We start from the raw sequence: 21696 nt of genomic DNA on the forward strand, positions 1-21696 counted from the left end.
AAAGGAGCCAAAGCCTGTGAAATGAAAAAGTGACCTAAGCACGAAGTCTTCTTCCCATAGTTTCCCAGTATCTCATGCTATAAAGGATTTCTCATGGTGTTAACTTATGTTGAAGAGGGAATGTCTGTATTCTGCCAAACAGAATCTTGCCATCATGATCGCAGCATATTTAGAATGTGGTATTTATTTCTTATTGAAATTTTTGTTTTGGCAATCTTTTGTTTTTCTCTCTCTGGATTACAACTCCAAGGGGTTTTGTGATACCAGTGAGGATGTGAAGATACAGAGAGGTTGCCTTCTCATTGGGCTTCACACAGAAGCTTTGGAATAGGCATAGAAAACAGCTCTGCCATCTTTATGGTAGGGTCGCAGGAGCTGATATGTCTCTTCTCTTCCTTAATTGCCCAGCAAGGACCATCAGAGGATAGTTAATCTGGTGATGTTTTACATGGAAATCCAAATGCCAGCAGGCACTTCCAAGGGACCTTCTGGGCCCTGCCTTAATACTGGAAAGGGCAGATGTATGGACTAACGTCCCAGGTTCAGCTCCAGGTGTACGAAGTTCCACAGGTGAACAAACTCACTCTCTTACACTGTGGCAAACATACAGAAAGGAACTGAGTATTTTCTAGGAGTGAAAGCAAAATGTAAAATCCATTGCCATTATGACAGGTCCCCTCTCAATAGACTCCAAGTGTTTTCCAAGACTAACAGTTAAAGAAAGCTACATCAACAGAGTCCAGAATGAAAATGCTGTAAATGTGCATTCAAAAAAGAAGAAAATCTTTAAGTGTGGCATTGTAGGTGGCTTTTTTCTAAAAATATATTAAAACTCTGAGTATTAAAAAACCCTCACCAGCCAATAGAAATGCGTACCAATTTCTCACTCATGCTTTTCAGTGCTGCTTGCTTCCAGCCTCTCAGGTCAGCCTCATTTTCAGCTGGATTTCTTCATTCAGCTTTTATTTATAGCCTGTCTCCTCAGAGAGCATACATAGAAACAGTTGATGTCAGGCACAGACAGAATGAACTCTCTTCTAGGGGACAGCCAGACCTGAGACCTTTGTGAAAAGGTGAGATGATAATGGAGAAAGATTCATGAAGAAACATGACATATTAAGAGTTACTTGTGAATCTGTCCTTTATTTCTTTTATCTAAGTACATAAGTAAAAGTAATAGAATGTGCCAAACAGAATATTGTTAAATACGTCATGCCACTTCTGCCATTTACAATAGTCATTTCAATTCATGGCTGAAAGAACATTGATCATCTATCTTTCTGTGGGACACAGGGTAGAGCAGCCCTAAGTATCCTTAATTGGCTAAATTCTTTAGCCACATCAAATTACACTCTCCATCTTGCAGGCTTTTGTGTCCAGAATTTCACGAATGGAAAAGAAAACAATACTCCCAACTGTAAATGATAACTGTAAAGGATAACTGTAAATGTGTTTTTTCCTACACATTTCCCTCCATCATTTAAGAAAAAAAAAGATGATGTATTATAGGGATGCCCTATCAGCAAACCTTCTGCTACCTACAAAAAAAACCCCACATAATTTGTTACTGTAGATGAGGTGCAGGACAAAATTCAGGAAAACATTAAAAAGGAAGTAGTACATTTCCAAAGTCTGCCTGTCGCGTGAGGGTTAATAACGTCAGCATTGTCACTTGCCTGAGCCTGTGTGGTCTTCCTCTCGCTCAAAGTAATGACTGTGCAGTTTTAGATGAAAGAACATAGAGGTCTTGCAGCATTCTTGTCAATGTCAGATTACAGGTGGAAGGCACGTGTTCACTATTACTGTTAATGTGGTTTCTTTACCGAGCTTTGACAGGACAGTGGAAGACGGCTCCAATATGCACTACTCAGGCACTTTATTGAGACATGACCCTGTGGAAAGCACTCAATATCAATCAGTGATCAGGATGTAAAACCACTGTCTCTGGTTCTAATCTCTTTATGCCATCAATAGATTTTTGACAAGGTCAGTGCACTGACCACTTAACTTTCTGAAAACCAAATGCACTTTTAACTACACGTTCTGACTGAGGTCACTAATTTTCATTATAAAAATAATAACATAATTGAAAGACCTTGTCCTATGACTAAGAATTTGATAGAAAATCGATTATTAACTCTTTAATAATACTGTCTGTTGATAGCAGGCTAATAATACTTGTCCTCTGATTTATAGATGCCAATATGGAGATTAGGGAAGTCACATAACATGCTAATGGATTTTGCCTTAAGGTATATAAGCTTAATTTTAATGAAGCAAACACATGTTGATATTCTAAGGATTTGTTTTTGTTTTTAAGATAACTCTGGTGATTTATTTGGGAGGGATGGGAGTGGCAAAGCAAAGACATCCCTTTGTCATGTTGATGACCAGCCGTATTATGAATAAAGTGCAAGACTTTTAATTTTTAAAAGAGTCTCTTTTTAAAAATATCAGACTCTTATTTATTCATTCATTCAACAAATATCAACAGGCGCCTATGACATTGTGCCAAATACTCTGCTAGGGACTGGTCATAAACATAATGAGACATAAACATAAATGAAAGATACCATTTCCACTGTAAAATCTATTCATATAAGTAAATGATACTTATCAATGGTTTTCTCATTCTGTTCTTTTCAGTTCAGTAAAGTATTCATTCAATAAAATCATATTTAAAAAGCTAATGTGAATGGGAATGAAACTGCTTAGTAGGTACTGCATTTTACTTTGAATTGGTAGAGATGTTTTGGAATTAGAGGTGATTGTGATTTACAACATTGTGCACTAAATGTATGTAATAAATGCCACTAAATTGTTCACTTATTTAATGTAATTGATTTTCTGTTATGTGACTTTCATCTCAGTTTTTCTTTTTTAAGTTAATGCAGTCTGTGGTTTGTTTCTCTTAATATATTTATTTGGCTTTTATTATACATTAGAGTTGAGAAGTCTAGCTTGGTCCCTTTAAGGCTTTTTTTTTTTTCCCCCTTTGGTTTTCAATAGAATTCTGAAGATATTTCTTACAGGTCTTAAGCATTTCTTCTGAAGATTCTTCCTCATTTATTTTTCTTGATATTGTGGGTGGGATTTTTTTTTTTTATATTTTAAAATTCTTTAGTGCTGCCACACAGAAGAGCGATGGAGCTTTGACTCTTTGGTTTATATCTAGCACCTTTTAATCTTCCTTTTTAATAAGACTCACAGTAGAGTCTTTTGGATTTTTCTGGGTATGTGATCAGACATCTATTAGCTGAGATGATCCCAGCTTTACATATTTTCCTTAGTGATATAGTACATCTGAAGTGCCCTAATATTAAATATTTAAACCATTTTGTAGTCCCTAGGATGCACCCCACTAATTATTGTGATATTTTATTGAATTATATTTACTAATAATATGCTGGGGATTTTCCATTTATCTTCATAAGGGATATTGATTATTCTCTTATGTTAGATTTTTATACTAATTTAATAAAATCACTCATAGCTTTCCATTACTGTCTACTCTGGAAGAAAAAAATATATGGAATTAGTTTACTTTGAAAGTTTGAAATGCTTCACTCAAATTTAATGTAATCTGCTCTCTCAGGATGATGGATACAGTCTTTCCTTTATTTAAGTCCATTGTTTTGTTTTACAGAAAGTTGCCAATTTCATCACAGTTTTTCATTTCTTAGTATTATATTCTTTTTTAAATATTAATATCAATAACCTCTTATAATTCCTTCCATATATTTTATCTCCTTATTATGTTGAAGTATGTTTATTTGGGCTTTCTTTTTATTTGAACAGATTTTTAAGTGACTTTCTATTGTTGTTTTGGGTGGTGGGTTTTGTTTTTAAGAAATTACATTTTGACTTTCTAAACTCTACTGATTTTTCATGTTATAAGTTTATATTTCATTGGCTTTTCCCTATGTCTTATTTCCTCCCTTTTGTATCTCCTTTGATTTTAAATTTTTAATTGATTGCCTAGCACCTAAACTTTCTTTTAAAGCATAGTGAAATTTTTTAGTGTGTGAATTTTTCTCTAAGAATATTTTGGGGTATCCCATAGTTTTCTTTTGCAGTATTTTAATTTTACTTTTCTGTGTCTATAAAGAGTTATTTATAAGTGTGTGATATTTGTTTTATTCCAAGAATTCTAGGAGATTTTTATGTCTGTACAGTGTTTAATTTATAGCTCCATCGTTTTGATAACTTGTGGTTAAAGAGTCTAGGCTATAAAACAACTACTTTTTTGGATTTTTTTTGAGCCCTCTTATACCTCAGTATATGACTACTACATTGACTGCCACTATGGTAACTGTCTCTTGTATGCTTGAAAAGCTGGGGTTCCTCCCTAAGTTCATAATAGCTAACAAGTTAGCCTTCTTCATTTTATTTAATTTTTCAAATTTTCTTTTTTTTTTTAAGTTTTTATTTATTCATGAGAGACACACAGAGAGAGGCAAAGACATAGTCAGAGGGAGAAGCAGGCTCCATGCAGGGAGCCTGATGCCGGACTTGATCTTGGGACCCCAGGATCGTGCCCTGAGCTGAAGGCAGATGCTTAAACACTGAGCCACCCAGGCATCTCATAATTTTTCAAATTTTCTAACCCCTTATATGGGGGAGGGTGCAGCATCATTCTTTTCTTAGGAACAATATGGGTGAATTAATTGTTTCCAACCATAATAATTCTATGTCTCTGCTTTTCTCCTAGCCTACTTATTTTGATGCTCTATTAATGCCTGAACTATTTTTTCCTCATTTTTGCTCTCCAGTTCTTTTTTTTTGCTATGAACTATCCTTTAGTTGATATTAATATTGCTACTACCTGTCATAATTCTGTTTGCATTTTTATATTATCTTTGAACATCTTTCTTTTCTTACTACTCTTTTTGCTTATTTTTCCTCTCGGTGTGTAAATCTATCGATGATAGTGTAACAGTGGAACCAGAGAGGAAGGCGCGGGTGTGAGTAGCAGAGGAAAAGAGCACTGATTTGCTGAGCTCCATCAGGGATTCAGAGATAAGAGGGGACTAATGAGGGATGAAGCAGGTTTTCAGCTTGGGTGACTGAGAGCAGAGTGTAGCCTTCAAAAGGGAGGTGTTAGGTTGGGTGTAAGACAGGCTGAATTTGAGGGAGAACTGGCTGGCTGGCTACCTCCCTGTCCATAGGTGACTCTGGCCTCAGATGAGACTGGGGATACAGCCAGTGGATGGGTTGAACATAGAATTCAGTTATCCCTGAATTCAAGCTTAAGTCCTCACCCACTGCTTTGCTGGCATTGATGGCACACCTGATTTCTTTGAAACTCAGTTTTTCTGTGAATCAAGAATAGTAAGACTTATTTAAAAATACTCCTGTAGAAGTATTGAAGAGTGTTCATGTGATAAACAATTGCTAAATGCTTGAGGGCCTTTTGAGTGCTTGCAGACAAACAAAGGTATTCTGACTTTAAAGTAGCATTATTTTATTTTTTTAAAGATTTTATTTTATTTGACAGAGCAGAAGAGAGACTGCACACGCACACACAAGCAGGGGGAGCAAGCAGGCAGAGGGAGTGGAGAAACAGGCTCCTCATGGAGCAGGGAGCCTCATGCGGGGCTCGATTCCAGGACCCTGGGATCATGACCTGAGCCAAAGGCAGATGCTTAACTGACTGAGCCACCCAAGTGCCTGAGTACCATTATTTTAGAATGAAAGTTCTGCCTTAAATGTGTCTGATGAAGAGTTAAACTATTTTTGAAAATAGGATGTGTATAGCTTCATCTATGCAGTGAAATGCCATTTCCCACTGATTTGATCGAGCCTTTTCTCCTTAAGCCTTGCTTGCTTCTTCCAGGGCTCTGTGCTTGGCATGGTAATTAAGGACTTCTGCTCTCAGTGATAGGATGCTCCTGGCTATTTCTCCAGTTCTACTTTCCCACAGCTTAGCTCCTCACATTTCCCTGGCAGAATGTGTGGTGTGTATTTTTAAGTGGTAGGATTTGAGGAAAGCAGTTCTGTGAAAAAAGGAACGTGATAGACAAGGCTGTAGAGCAGGAGAATCAGCTGGGGTTGCTAGCTTTTAATTGAAGTTTAGTTGGAGGTTCAATGAGGTGAGACTGTTATGACAGATTTCAAAATGTAATGATAGGAAATGGGGTGGGTTCATCAAAGTCAGAGTAAATACGGAGCAACGACTCAGTAACTCAGCATGAAACAACAGCTACAAACCCTCAAAAAAAATAGAGTAATTAAAATTTGCATTGTGCAGTCCTCCTTCTCAGTGGGTACCTTTCCAGGGAAAGCAATAACTTTATTGTGAAAAATATAAACACAAATTTAGAGATGTAAATTACATGCATGTTTTAATCTTGTTCGTAAACACTAAAAGTTTTAAAAATCGAAATAAAATCAAAGCACACAAGTGTAGCTAAAACCAGATTTGAGAAAGACCTCAACAAGGTGGAATGCCCCTCAGTCTCCCCCAACCCTCATCCCCTGCCCACTCCAGTCCTACTTGCCTACCCTCTTTTGCATATTTGGAAAAGAAGAAGTGGGATTCTGTCTTCCAACTTCAGGGGGCACAGATGTTTGTCTCTAATCTGTAAATGTCACAAGGAGGGAAGGTGGGTTTAACCCTTTCCACTTCCTCTCCTATCTCTTCCCCCTTTAGTCTATGCATGTGATGTTAATGGTTAGTAAGACACGGGGTGACTAAGTGTTGGATGATCTGTAGCATGGAAATTTACCTAAATACCCTCTGGATTCTTTTATTTCTGTACTTCAGGCATGACAGTGACTTTAAATTGAGCCAGTTCTAAGGGTTGATCTTAGAGAGACAGCATGATATAGCAGAAAATTCACTGAACTGGTATTGAATAAATGAGTATGGGTTCTATCTTGATTCACTGCCAGAATGATTTTGGAAAAGTCTCACTTCTCTAGGCCACAGTTTCTCCATCTGTTAAAGTCATTGAATTGGCCTAAAATGAGCTCTACGGTTTCTTCCAATTCAAATTTTCTACAATACTGTGCTTCATGGACTGACTTCAATCCAAATGGGGTCCTGGGGATTCTGATTCAACATGGTACCCTTCTTAGGTTCTTAGGTGTCCCCGGGAGTAAGAAATGTTCCAGAGAAGGCCCAAGATTTTCCGTTGTCAAGTACTCTCCATACTATAATGTAAGGCCAGGGCTTCCTGAGACTATTATTGAAAATCTTTGTCCTTGGCCTCACTTCTGACACTTTCTCACCTTTATAAGGGTCTCTCCCAGTAGGGAATGACCTGATGTCTGTCCAGACCATCAAAACTCATAGTTGGAGCAGTCATCAATATGACCCAATGTAATAATCTTACATCCTCCATCTACAGTGAAAAGGGAAGTATTTTAATAGGATCTATACCATATGCCTCTCTCTGAGTTCTCTTTTCAGAGTAGAATAGTGGAAATGTATAGGATTATAGGGAGAGATATTCATAAAAGCAACCTGTTATTTATATAAATCACTTCAAATGAAATTATTGTATTTGGGGGAAATATAGTTTTAAGGAATCAAACCCAAAGTTCAATCTGAAGTATCTTTTTAGTTTGTTGTTTACTTGAGTGAGACTACCAGACAAACATGAAGTCAAGTTTTTATTGATTGACTGTTTTAAGGTGGAAAACAGAAAGTACATGAGAACTTAGCATTTGCTCTGCCAGTATGTTATACAGTAGGAAAGAATTGGGACTTGGAAGTAAGGTAAGAGAAGTGATTATGAGTTTGAAGACATGTTTTCCGATTGAGACTATTCATCCCCACCACTGAACTCCAAAGAAGATGATTCTAAACATCATTGAGCCGTGCCCTGGCCGAGACTTCAACATACAGCCTTTGTGATGATTGCCTCAGGCTGCTCTGGAAAGGCAGTAGGTTTGGGGCAAGTTCCAAAAAGAGCTCTCTGATCCAATTTGATTAGAGTGTCAGAATACTGAAGTTTCCTAGAGCGCCTGGGTGGGTCAGTCGGTTAAGCATCAGGCTCCTGATTTCAGCTCAGGTCATGATCTCAGGGTTGTGAGATCATGCTGGGCGAGGAGCTTACTTAAGATTCTTTCTCCCTTTGTCCCTCCCCCTACCTCTTTCACTTTCTTAAAAAAATAAAAAGGATTGTGAAGTTTCTAGAGCGATCCTGGGATAAGGCATTGGGGATGGGAGGAAGGGCTTATTAGATGTGTGTCACCAACCTGGAACTTTTGGGGGAAATAGGAGGGATGGATGTAAGAAAGGTTAATGAGATTTTAGTAAAAGCATTTGTGTCTCCTAATCCTGTCATACCATTTAACACTATTTTTCTTGATTTATAAGGATAGACATGTATGTTGTATTCAGGCACCATTAGCAATAGTGGCTGTGCCTTAAACATTTTGTTACTAATCTTTCGTGATGAGACCAGCATGGAGTGATTTATACAAAGATAATATTCTATTTTAACTAAAAGTTACCAAATAACCAATAAGGAAATAAACTTTACCTAAAAGTTCTCAAACTAATGGATTGAAGACCTAAATATAAAAACTAAAACTATAAAGCTCTTAAAAGAGAACGTGGGCACATCTTCCAGAACCTTGGATTTAGCAATGGTTTCTTAAATATAACACCAAAAGCAAAGGAAAAGAGAAGTAGATAAAATGGACTTAATCAAAATGAAAAATTTTGTTCATCCATGAACTACCAAGAAAGTGAATATACAGCTCACAGAATGCAAGAAAATATGTGTAAATTATTTATCTGATAAGGGTCTAGGATTCAGAATATATAAGGAACTCTTAAAACAAACAATAAAAAGATAAATTAAAAAGTGGGAGAAAAAAAAGTGGGCAGAGGACATTTTTCCAAAAAAGATACGCGAATAACCAACATACATGTAAAGATGCTCAGCATCCATAGTCATTAGGAAAATGAATATCAAAACCATAACGAGATATCATTTTTACACTAGGCTACTATCAAAAACAAAACAATGCAAAACCGAAAATAACAATACTTGTGAGGATATGGAGAAATTAGAACCTTCATACATTGCTGATGGGAACGTAAAATAGTACAGCCAGTGTGAAAAACAGTTTGGCAGTTCCTCAACAAAGCTAAGCATAGAATTGCCACGTGACCCACTAATTCACCTCCTAATTATATACCCAAAAGAACTGAAAGACGTTCAAACAAACATATACATTCATTGTATATGAATGTTTATAGAAATACTATCACAAAGGCCAAAGTGGAAATATCAAAATGTCCATCAATTAATGAATGGATAAACAAAATGTGGTATATCTACACAATGGAATATTATTTGGCCATAAAAACGGAATGAAATATGATACATGCTATAACATGGAGGAACCTTGAAAACATTATCCTAAGTGAAACCTGCCCACCAGAGATAAAAGGCCACATTTTGTATGATTCCATTTACATGAAATGTCCAGAATAAAAAGATCCAGAGAGACAGAAAGTAGATTTGTGGTTATTAGGGGCTTGAGAGAGAGAGAATGGGAAGTTCCTGTTCAAGGGGCATGAAAACTTCATTCAGGGTGATGAAAAACTTCTAGAACTAGATTATGGTGGCATTGTGACTATATTTAATGCCAGTAAATTATACACTTTAAAATGGTTAAGATGGAAAATTTCATGTTATGTATATTTTACCACACGCATGAGAAGTTCCTAAACTATATAAACTTGTAGAAACCCTGGTGTTGAAATACCTTTGACAAACGATCTCAGATCTGCTAAGGAATTAGATATAATTCAAGCATAGCTTTAGGCTTGGGGAAAGCTTCTGGAAGTGGAAATGTGCATGATCCAAAGTCAAGAGTCCTGTGTTTTGGTCCAGGAGCTCCTGTTATGTGGTGTGGGGACAAGTCATGTAAGATTTCTGGGCCTCAGTTAGGGTACTTGGACAAATTTTCTCAATCTGTGTGGGATTGAGAAACTTCGCATACCTTTATGCACCCTGGCCCCTTACCCAGTGTGAAGGGTAGGATATTTCAAACAGACTCTTCTACCAGAACAAGGGAGTGGGGAGGGTGCAAAGATGTGCCCTTTGGTAGAGCCTTGGCAATATTCCAAAGTCCCGGAGCCAATTGTGACAGTGCTCATATTCCTGAGACTGTAGGAAGTAGGTTTACTCATTTCTTCATATCGTGTCCACTAGCAAACATCTACCTCACATACTCAGGACTGTGTGAGGCACAGCTGAAAGCACCGAGCTCCTGAATTTGTGGAATGTATATTCTAGAGGGAGGAGATACCATGTAAGAGTTAACTATTGAACGTGGCGAGTACTCTGAAGAAGACGTAGATGCTGCTGAGGATGAGGACTCCAGGCTTAGGGACAGCTGCTCTGAGAAAGTCATGACTGACCTGTGATCTGCAGGGTGACTTGGCATTAACCAGGAAACCTGGAATAGGCCCATTTGCTTCCCTGGTGGAGAGAGAACCGTGAAGAGAATAAAAGCGAGGGCTTGGAGAAGACTGTGAAGACAGCCTCATTCTGGAACATCATGCTGAGTGGTAGCCAACATCATTGAAATAAAGGCCAGAGGAAGTTTCTCCCTGAGACCACAGTGGGCACTTCTACCAGCAGACGCTGCTTTCATGTCCCCACCATACCACTTCCTGCGCTCCGAGCTATGGAACCAGCAGTAACCACACAGAATCTCTGGAACTTAAAATGCTCCCCAGTGTCGACTGTGACCTGAAGCCACCATTCCTCAGAGCCCTTAACATCTCCACAGCACAGGGCAGTGTGGGTCACAGAACAAGTGGCTCTGGAGTATGACACCCAGCATGCTGTGCGAATGTTGAGAGGATGTTTCTCCTTTTGGTCTTTCAGTTTTCGGCTCATCAAACCAGTAAATCTGGGCTTTGAGGATGGTGGAACTACCAGACTTTTACTTAAAAAGTGGGGACAGACTTTTACTTAAGTCTTTGTGACCATTGTGCTCCGCAAAGCCATTGCACGTGTTTGGTGGGTGATCTGGTTCCACTTTTGTGGTGGAGGTCACGTTTCTACACGTTGGTGGAGCCCAGGGTGAACAGAGCTCACACCTGCCAGTTGGCTCCTGTGCTCCTAGGAGCCTGCCCTTTCTTAGCGTGGATGCAATTGGAGGACCCAGAGCTGAAACGCAGGAGTGTGTGGTGCTCCTGGGTGGCCCATCTGCTACGCTGCAGAGGGGAGGGGAACAGTCATACCCGTGACTCAGGCTACCCCGTTAAGGAAAGGAGCTTCTCAGGAAGGCATCCCCGGGCCAGACTCAAGTTTAGAAGCTTATGTGTCATCTCTTCCTTTTAACCATAAATCTATGTTACCAGGCCTAATTTTTTTTTCCCTTTGCTTTCAGGAGAGTAGATCTGGAGACACAAACAGCTGTGTTGAAGAAATAATTCGGGTAAGGACTTTTTTTTTTTTTTACAAATCTCATCCACTGGTTGGACGTAGATGCCGAGTAGAAGGCATGTGGCCACATTGTCAAAGGAGCCTCTTGTCTGTTTCTTGTTTGACGTGTACCTTTTCTGAGGGCAATCATGTAAGTTGCCTACATGCCACTTTACAAAAACAGTACCTCTTTTTGAAATCTAGGAGCTACACATCAACCTGATGCGTTTGTATAGGCTGAGGTGAAGTATATTAAAGTGATTAGCTGGGAGACAGAAGAACAGAGTTGAGATGAAAAATATGCTTGTGCTCACATTTGAATGCTCCATTTATCACCCTCCTCTTTAGAAGCACCCTTTCATAGTCTATCCTCTCCAGCCAGGCAAGGGTTGCCTTGTTATTTTTCTCCTAAACTTAATTAGGAGCACAAGCACCCTGACAAACAGGCAATGCTCAGTGTCTGAAAATGTACTTCCATATTGTCTTGCTTGTTACTGTCTGTAAGACTGTCCTTTCCTCCTCCTCATCTCTAGTTGGTGCCCTCTGTGAACCAGTTTCACACCCAGATTTACTCAGGTTGGCTCTTCTGCCACATTAGTGTTTTCCCGAGTATTCAAACTTATAATCAGGATGTCATCTTCAACCCATATTTTTTCTTCACTCATATTTTTTTCAGGGGAGTAACCTAATAATTTGCATTCTCAGAGAGCTGATATTACGCTGGGCAAAACACCAAGACAAATTAGACCAGATGGGATGGCAATTCCCTATAAAGAAAAAAACCTTTATTTTAATGTGTTTCTAACTTTTGGACATCCTATACACTTTATCTCAAATTGCTAGTGAATGACAGTAATATAATTATTTGGTTTAAAAATTTGCATTAATCATCAAATTGTTTTCGGAAGGCAGAGTTTTTTTTTCTTCCTGGAAAGCATTCTTTCATAAGTAAATCTTTTAACTCTCAAATTGACCAATATAAGTAATTGAAGGTTGATCTGTTGAGTTCATAATGATTTTTGTTTTCCTGGAAGAGATTTGTATAGAAAACAGTTGTCAAAATGGGGAGCTTCATTTCTGGCATTTAATATGTGTCAAATAAAATACATATTGTGTATTATCTTTAACCTGGGGCTTGTTTCAAATTAAACAACAAATAGTGTAAAGTGCTAATATACCTTTCCTATTTCTCTTTTGACATACTTGCATGTCTGGAGTCTAAATACTCAGTGTTTAAGCCTTCTTCCCTTGATTAGTTATGGTGTTTATATCAGCAAAGTAGTGATACCAGAACCCAGCAATCCCTCTTTGGTTTCCCTGTTTATAAAATCCTACCCATTCTTATCCTTTCTCCTCTTTTCTGATGATATGGTAGAAATCTGTCATTTGACCTTCCTTATCCGTATTCCAAGCAGAGCCTAAAGTTTGAATAAGGGCTGGAGCAATTCACACACCAAAATGATATAGTTGAGGTGATATAAAATTCACCTAAAATAAAACTGAACACCAAGAGTTTAAGGCATTATTATTTTTTTTTTCTTAAGAGGGCGGGCTGATGGAACCCCCTGGCCCTGCTCTGCTTCCTGATATTGGCCCTAATATTCCACTGGTCCTGCCTCTGCTGTGGCCCACTTTGAATTAGGCATAGAACAAAAGGGAAAGCCTAGACCAAGCAGATCATTGATTCATAAGCATATTGCAAGGTTCAGGACAATGGAGATAATGATTTCATCAGGTGGCAGCTGAGCTCTGTCTAAGTCCTGGTCTTCCTAGAGCCCATGAGGAGTGGTGCAGAATGGGAAATGGGATAGACTCAGAAGAAACAGGGGATGGTGGTGTCCAAGTGGGCCTTTTCTCTGTCCTTACCTGTCAGCCTGAGGCGATAGTAGTAGTGGTAGTTAGTAGTAGTATTGTCGTACTTAGTAGTAGTAGGTAGTAGTAGTAGCAGCAGCAGTAGTAGTAATAGTAGTTAATAGTAGTAGCAGTAGTTAGTAGTACTTAGTAGTAGTAGTAGGGAGCTCCTAGAGGATCACATCGTGTTCTCATTTTTGCCTGCAGGGTTTTCCTGGTTGTCCCCTGACTCACTCATACCAGTCATTCTTCAGGGTTGTCTTCCTCTCGTCCTAAGCAAGTCCTCTCCTCCAAACACAAGCATGGGGCTCCTTCTCTGTTCAGCCAGTGGGATTTATTATGTGTCTGCCACATATTGGTTTTCCTCCCACCCTGTGGCCCTGATGTCTGGAACTGCGAATTCATGATTTTGTAGAATGAATAAATAAACGAGTGAGTGAGGGAAGGAAGGAAGGAATCCTCTAAGGGAGAATGAAGAATATCCTTGTGATGGCTCACAAACAGATTCCGTTTGCTCTAAACTGTGGATGTGACGTACTGGGCTTTTTAGCACTGGGTTCCCATGGATAGTCTTTATGGAGTCCAGTCTTCCTTATCACTGTCTCCTCCCTTGTGATCAGCTCAGGTAGACCTAATGTGGTCAGGGTCACCAGTCATCCAGGCACTCATTACTTATAACCATCACGCTTAAGCGATGGCTCTCTCTTATTGTGGAGAATGAGCAGGTCATGGAAATGCCTTAAAATAATGAAAATTGAGTTATTTATTCCCTTAACAAGCGTTAGTGTGCCCTTTCCATGTGGGAGGTACCAGGAGAATAATAGTGGGCTGAATGGGCATAACCTTCTAGAAACCAACCGTGTACTGGAAGACATAGATACTAAGTTTTATTTTTAATCTTATAAATAAATATCTAATGTTAATTGTAATAAATACCATTCTATGAGAGCCCACTGTAAGGCACACGACTTCATTTTAGGTCAAGAGCAGCTTCCCTGAAGAAGCAACATTTGGACTTATAGTTGGAGGATGAATAGGAAACTGTCTTAAGGAGAAAAATATTGAAGCTACAGGCAGAGGGAACAGGGGAGTTTGGCTAGTTAGGGACCCAGAAAGAAGTGAGGCCAGAGTGATTAGAGAGTAGGTGGCAAAAGCTAGACAGGACAAGCCAGGTAGGGCTGTGCCTTCTCAGCCACGTCCAAGATGGGGGGGCCAGCAAAAGATTTGAGCCAGGGTGATGTGATCGAATTGGCTGTTTAGATACTCTACTCTGACTGCTACACAGAATGGATTGAGGGGAGGAGAGGAAGAAAAGAGGAGTGAGAGTGTGTTGCAGCTGCCCAGAAATGAGATGCAAGGTGGGGCATTTGTAGGCATGGGAACATTGAGGGAGATGCTAGTTTGTGGGGGAGGGATGAAATCATACAGTACTTTTTTGACATGTTGAGTTTGAAGTACCTTTGAGACAATCCAGTAAACATGGAGACTGTAGATGAGCATATGTTGGTCTGGGGCTCAGAACTGAGGTCTAAGCAGCAGGCCAACATTTTGGCCTAATTAGCATGTTAGTAATAAATAAAACCATAGAAATGGGTAGATTTGCCTGGAGAGAGGCAAGAGATTGAGAAACAATGAGAGGCAGACTCCAAAATTTAAGGGCCAGGGAGAGTAGGATCCATTGGCAAATGAAAGAGGGAGGGCGTGACTCAGGAAGTTGAGGGGGAATGGTGGCCATGGAAGGTCCTAGACCCAGGAAAAGAGTTTCAAGCTCAACAGTGCACAGGACCTCTGAGAGGACAAGAGAGACAAGGATTGAAAACCACTCTGTGGATTGGACAACAAAAAGCACATTAGTGCCTTTATTGGGTGCTGTAGAGGGGGCAGCATCCAAACAAGAGAAAATTGAGAATATGAAGCCAGTGAGTCAAGAGAGCTTTAGTGGGGAGGGGCTGTAGTTTCCATCCAGGGCCTTTTCATTTATTTGCATTCAGACCTATAGTACGAACACGTACCAAATGATGGAGAGCTAACATTTATGGAATGTTAGGATTCCGGATGAGGAACTATTCTGTTTCTTGCCTACATTAGCTCATTTAACCATCACAGATGCCCCATGAGGCAGGCGCTGTTAACACCCCCATTTTACAGATGAAGAAATTTAAATAGGGTTTGCCCAAGGTCACAGAACTAGAAAGTGGTAGAGCTGGGGTTTTAATGAGCACCGTCTGGCACCAGCACCCTCTCTATCTTCTCTACTAAGCTTTCTTATTAAATGAAGAAGTCCCCCTGTCTCAATAATGAAACCACTCAGGCATTTTGTCGTGAAAGGGAGGCTTCCCATTTCCCCATGTTTATGATTCAGAAATGCCAGATCATGCATTTGTGCACTTGAACTCACAGAGGCTTTACGGCCAATGTTATCAACTTCATCTTTAAACTTCTTTTTCCTCTCCCTTCTCTTATTTTTGCTGAGGTGACTGTTTTCAAGTCATTTGAATATTACATTATATTCTAAAGTGTAATTATTTTTTACTCTTACTCAAAGAATTTTAATCCTGGGACCTAATAAATCTGTGTATTATTGCAAAATTCAGTTAACCAAGGGAGAAATTATAACTGGGTTCTATGAAGATGGGCGATAAGAGCTAGGAGCCCTCCTGGCTGACATATGCTTGTAACAGACAGTTTTGTAAGTTATACTATATTTCATTCTTAAAGGTTCCAGTGCTGTAATACTTAGGTGCTTTTTGTAGCATTATCCATTAACGTAGAATGGCATTAACATTTGTTCAGCAAATAAAATGCGTTTACAACTTAATGGGGTTGTGCAGGGCTAGAATCTAGGGTGCACAAATTTTATGCAAGACAGTTTTAGGTGGCAGTTGTTGAGGGGCACCACTCACAGTGTAGTGAGCCTTCCTAATAAGAGACCAGTGTTTGAGATCCTGGTTTGGACTCAAAGGATGAATTTAGAGACAATTTCAGGGTAACATCTGAGCAGATTATCTTCTTGGTTTTCATCTTTAGTCACTAATTTAATTTCAATTTGCTATGAAATATTTATAGTGAATATTTACATAGAGTTGCATTTCTGTTGATAAGAAGGGGGTAACCGGTACTCATTTAAATTCCGGAGACCCAAATCAGTTTCCTGAAACTATAATTGAACAGACTTCCAGCAAATAAGGGAAACTCCTTTTCTAGAAACTAAAGAGACTGCTGGACAAGATTTTCGGTTGTGATTCTGGAAGATCTATAATAAGTGAAGAGAGCTTTCAGCACACCATCGTTTGAAGTGCATATTATCATGGCCCCCCACACACATTCAAACCATCATGATGGGCCAAGGTAAACCTTGTGCTTAAATGTCTACATGCTCCTTTAACCCAAATGAATATATGCTAGCCAGTCTACAGAGAAAATAGAGAACAAAAAGACAACTTGTTTTAAGTGACCTGTTTGGATCATTTACAGAGATGGACCTTGGTCATATCTCCCCTGTTTCAGCCAAGACGGGCTTTTTCTAGTTCATGCTCTTTCCTTTACCAATTACTTCATTTGTTTCAAACAGTAAAGGTTTTATTAGTGACAAAATGAAGCCCGAAAATGGCAAAATCAATCCAGGTACAGCTGCAGAGGAGTTCCATTAATGCATCCCATTACTTGTCGTAGTGAAATAAAATCAAAGCAAAACTAAACCTGATGTAGGCCTAGAGAAATTCACCAGACAAAACCTACAAGTCTTGTGCAAGACAAATTATTGTCTCATAGTGTTTTGTTTTAATTTCTCTTTCTGCATTTGATCATCTGAATGAATAGAGACAGAAATACCACAATTTGTATCTTATTTTACAACCATAGATGCATTTTTAAGAGATGTTATTATGTCAGTCCTTTTGGCTGAAACCAGAAGTCCTACTTAAATGACTCCGTTTCTGCTTGGGAAGGGCATCTTTGTGCCGTGAGGGGCGTGAAATTGAATGTAACTCAAAAAGTAGTAGATTTACAACAGGACTTAAGACACCTGCCAGACCTGTAAAAGGGACAGATCCTTATGGAATGAGTAAGAGAGAGAATGTGGGGAAGAACGCAAGTAGGGATGCATTCCTTTCAATGATGGCGCTCCTCTGAAAGGTGCCTTGCAGAGTCTGCCCTAACAACACAAGAGTGTAGGAGGGTGGGACAGAAGCAGAGACAGTCACTGACTGTCAGAGCATATGTGGTCCATAGGAATCTACTTGTCACCCATGCATGCCTCTCAGGTTTTCATAGCACCCTCATGGTATTTTGCTTTTTTGTATTTTGGTGAGTCTTCATTTGCAGAAAAATAAAGACTTAACCTTGGATTGCTGAGACTAAAGCATGCAAATTCTTATCTTTATCTATGACCAAAGTTTATCATTGCAGTGTGGTTTCTATTTTACTTATAGAAAATGTTAATACACATGAGATTATAATATCTGATAATACTTTGAAATGTATAAATTCCCATAGAACATACTTATTTTTAATCTTGGGTCCTCTTGAGTGCTATTCTTCAGCAGTGAAATGCTAATGTTTAGTGCTGGGCACTCAACTTGTTTCATGTCCTTTGCTAAATTTACCTAACAGAACAAATGCAATTTTGTTTTTTCTTTCCTGTTTCTAAACCTAAGTTATAATATAAGCATATGTGCTCCTTGGACTTTGAAACCTTATCAAAGATCAAAACTGGTAATTATTTATGGAATTATTATGTTAAGTCATTTAATGAAGAACATTTGGGAGTGCTAATTAAGAAGCACAAAAACATTAGAATATTTGCTACAGTGATATTAGTATTTAACATGTACAGACAAATAAGATTCTCTTTGTTTGCAAAAGTATTTTCAGACTGTGAATGTGTGTGTGCATGTATATAACCTTTGTGTCAGAAAACTTCTAGCGTAAAAGGCTCATAACACGACCTTCTTCACCTCTACCCTACGTTATTTGCTTCTCTCTGTAACCTAGAAATTCTCTCGGGCAGCTCGTCCTTGTAAACAGGTCCTTGCATACAAGTCACTGAAGACCTCTTACTACTGTTTCTGCCCCATCAAACTCCCTAAGGGCATGGCCGTCTTTTCCCCAAAAAAGCTTGCCAGTTTCATCCTGTGGCTGGAATGGCCATGTGTGAAGCATTACCTTCCTCTGAGGTGGGTCCTCTGTTGATGCTCTCCCCACCCCACATTAGCAAGGCACCATCGTGCTTGGTCTCTGATCCACCTTCAGAGTCCACAACACCTCTCAGTCCTTCCAGGACTTCTAGGATAGAGCAGTGAAAGCCTTTTCTTGAGCAGCCAGCTCTGAGAGCAGGATCATGGACCCCTCCAAGCATCCAGCCAATTGTCACCTCTTGTTTATGCGGAATCCCACTTTCAGGGCAGGATCACGGTAGCTGGCCTGTGCTGGTCCCCTTAAACAATGACTTACTTCCACTGGAGTTCACTGTCGACGTGGTGTTCACCAGGCATTGCTACTATAGGTGTCCTGTAGGCTTTCTGCCTTTGCCCAGTCAGTGTTTCTCAATCTTTTCCATTATCTCCTTCTAGGGAATCTTTTGACACTCTTCTAATTGCTGCCCCACAAAATTCTGATACCACAAATATACTGTACATCTGTGTATAGTATATTGCATCTGTGATTTATACACAGAGAGTAAAACTTTTTCATCCCTAAGAACCAGATTCATCTGGCTTAGCCAAGCCATATCTGTTGCAGGGTTCACACTTCTGGTGCCTGCACCTCCCTCCTGCCTCAGCAGGAGCTTCACCTTTCTAGATATTGAGGAGATAGCTGATTAGTTATGAGCACTTTGGCCTGCTCGCTTCATTGGCCAATGTGCTAGGCTCTGTCCTAGGTACTGGGGGTACAGCAGTGAACCAAATAGGCCTATGTTCTGTCTTGCTGGCCCCACGCCAACTCAGGAGTTGACATGTGCCCTCTCTTCCAGGTCTCCTCCAGCCTGGATCTCCTGTAATGTCTCATCCTCAGGGTAAACATGTACACATGCTTTCCATCTTTGGAAAAAAGCTTCTTCAGTGTTGCACTTCTCATGGCTCTTTCCCCTTCCTCGGTTGACTTCCCTGGCCAAAGTCCCTGTGTACCCTCACTTCTACTTTCTCATCAACCACTGCTGTTCGATTTCTCCTCCTCTGCTCCCCTGAAACCACTTTCACCATGGTCATTGCTCCAAGCTGGCTTCTCACTAAGCACAGAGACCATTCCCAGTGTGATCTCTTGGGGGGCATTCGATGTGCTGACTCCACTTCCCACTTTAAAGTGCTCGAGCCTTAGCATCTCTCACCACACCCTCCTGGGTTTATTCCTTTTTTTTTTTTAAAGATTTTTATTTATTTATTCATAGAGACAGAGAGAGAGAGAGAGAGAGAGAGAGAGAGAGGCAGAGAGAGAAGCAGACTCCACACAGAGAGCCTGACATGGGACTCATCCAGGGTCTCCAGGATCACACCCTGGGCTGCAGGCGGCGCCAAACCGCTGCGCCACCAGGGCTGCCCCTGGGTTTATTCCTAATTGGTGGTCATTTTTCTTGTTCCCTTCCATGCACCTCTCTTCCTGGTAACTACCCCTTATGTGTTGGGATTCCTTGGACTTCTGTCCTATTTTCTTCTCACTATAGTTTCTCCAGCTTCTGCTGGCATTTTTGCTGTGAGGAGGGTCCAGTGTGTTTCTTGAGCCCAGCTGTTTGCTGAGTTTCGTGCTCGTCTATCCAGCCACCCTCTAATTGCTCCACTTTTTAAAAATATTTTGTTTATGTATTTGAGAGAGAGTACTAGCAGGGGAAGGGGTGGCGGGGGTAGAGGGGAGAAGCAGACTCTCTGCTGAGTGTGGAGCCCAACACGGGGCTCAATCCCAAGACCCTCAAATCATGACCTAAACTGAAGTCAGACGCTTAACTGACTGAGCCATCCAGGGCCCCAACTGCTCCATTTATATGTGCCTCGGACACCTCCACCCTAGTGCCATTTCACACCTCTGCTGGCTCTTCCTCCAGCATGGATTGTCCTCATTCACCTAGCTGCTCTCCTCACACTTGCCACATTCAGTTCCAAACCAAGTCTGTTATTCTGTCTCCTGAATCTCCCTCAAATGGGTGTGCTTCTTTCTATCTCTCTGCTACCCTCCTTGTTCAGTCCACCATCCTTTCTCACCTAGATTATTCCAGAGACCTCCTCCTTGGCCACCTGCCTACTGGCTGCCTCTAGCCAGCTCTCCCAGTGTGGGCAAAATCAGCTTTCCAAAGCATGTTTGCTCTAAAAACATTTCCATGGCTCCTGTCTGGGTTCAGGACAGAGGCAGAGTGGGTGTGGTCCCATAGAGCCACACAGGTCCTAGCCCTGCATTGCATCCCAGCCTTATCTTTCCCTACTGCCCTCCTCACACTCTATACTCCATTCTGCAAGAGTGCTTTCAAGCACCTTTGCCTCACCTCTGGACTTACCTCACGATCTTCTCTACCCCCAGAACATGCTCTGTCTACTCCTTACCCCAAATTCAGCTGTTTCCAAGCCTCCCTTGAGAGGTCACTCCCTCCAGGAAGCCTTCCTGATTCCCGAGTCTGAGTTAGATGCTCCTTTTCTGTATTCTGCAGAAAAGATACCCTTTATTCTTATAAGACCACTTGTTCCATTGAGTCATAATGGTCTTTCTTAGCGTGCATTAAGCTGTTACCATCTATCCCCAGGGACTATCAAAATGACTGTCACATAATGAATGTTTAATAAATATTGAATAAATGGATGGAGAATAATGAATGAATGACTTTGACCTTTTGCTCAATGTCTGTTCTTGCTCTCTACCTTATTGTCCTTCTAATCCTGCAAAAAAGAAAAAGAAAAAGAAAAAAGAAAAATGTTGAAGTGCCATTCCCCTAGAACATACCTCTATAAGGACAGCCAAGACTGTCATGTGACCTGGGAGCATAGGACACATCCTACAATTAGCACAAATGCAAGAGAGATGAAAATTCACCTCCTAACTCCTGAGGATTGGAAATGAAAAGGAGTCCAGCAGCTCTGGCTGGTGTACACATCAGGAGAGCTCAGATCTTTCTATCCGCTATTTGTGTTCTGATTATCTTTCAGGAGATGGAGTTTTTCATTTTGATAGATAATGAGTGTAATGTACAAGTTGAAGAAATCAAGATAATAAATTTGCAGAGATAATTTGGTTAATTACCATTTTGCTGCTCAGAGAATCAAGGGCTAGAAGTCAGAGCTCTTTCCACTGCTAATATGCTCTGTGGAAAGCAGTTCTTAGAACAATTAAAACACATCTACCCAAAAGCAATCAGCTCAAGACATACATTTTAAAATTATCTTTATTATCATGAAAACCACACACAGTGTTCTCTGTTACTTTTTAAATTCAGGGGTGTGAAATTACAAATTTGCTACAAATTTGT

At 40.1% G+C, this 21696-nt stretch overlaps 1 protein-coding gene across 4 annotated transcripts in view; it reads left to right on the forward strand.

Annotated features, from left to right (window-relative positions):
* The window catches only part of AFF3 (AF4/FMR2 family member 3), a 522431-nt gene that overhangs the window by 237083 nt on the left and 263652 nt on the right, over positions 1 to 21696 (forward strand). For all 4 annotated transcript variants that reach the window (XM_038551011.1, XM_038551013.1, XM_038551012.1 and 1 more), the window contains one exon: positions 11368 to 11415. In XM_038551011.1, the coding sequence (XP_038406939.1) occupies positions 11368 to 11415 (48 nt within the window). The remainder of the gene's footprint in view (positions 1 to 11367; positions 11416 to 21696) is intronic.

Source organism: Canis lupus, chromosome 10 (genome assembly GCF_011100685.1).
Source record: "Canis lupus familiaris isolate Mischka breed German Shepherd chromosome 10, alternate assembly UU_Cfam_GSD_1.0, whole genome shotgun sequence".
In the NCBI taxonomy this organism is placed as follows: Eukaryota; Metazoa; Chordata; class Mammalia; order Carnivora; family Canidae; genus Canis; species Canis lupus.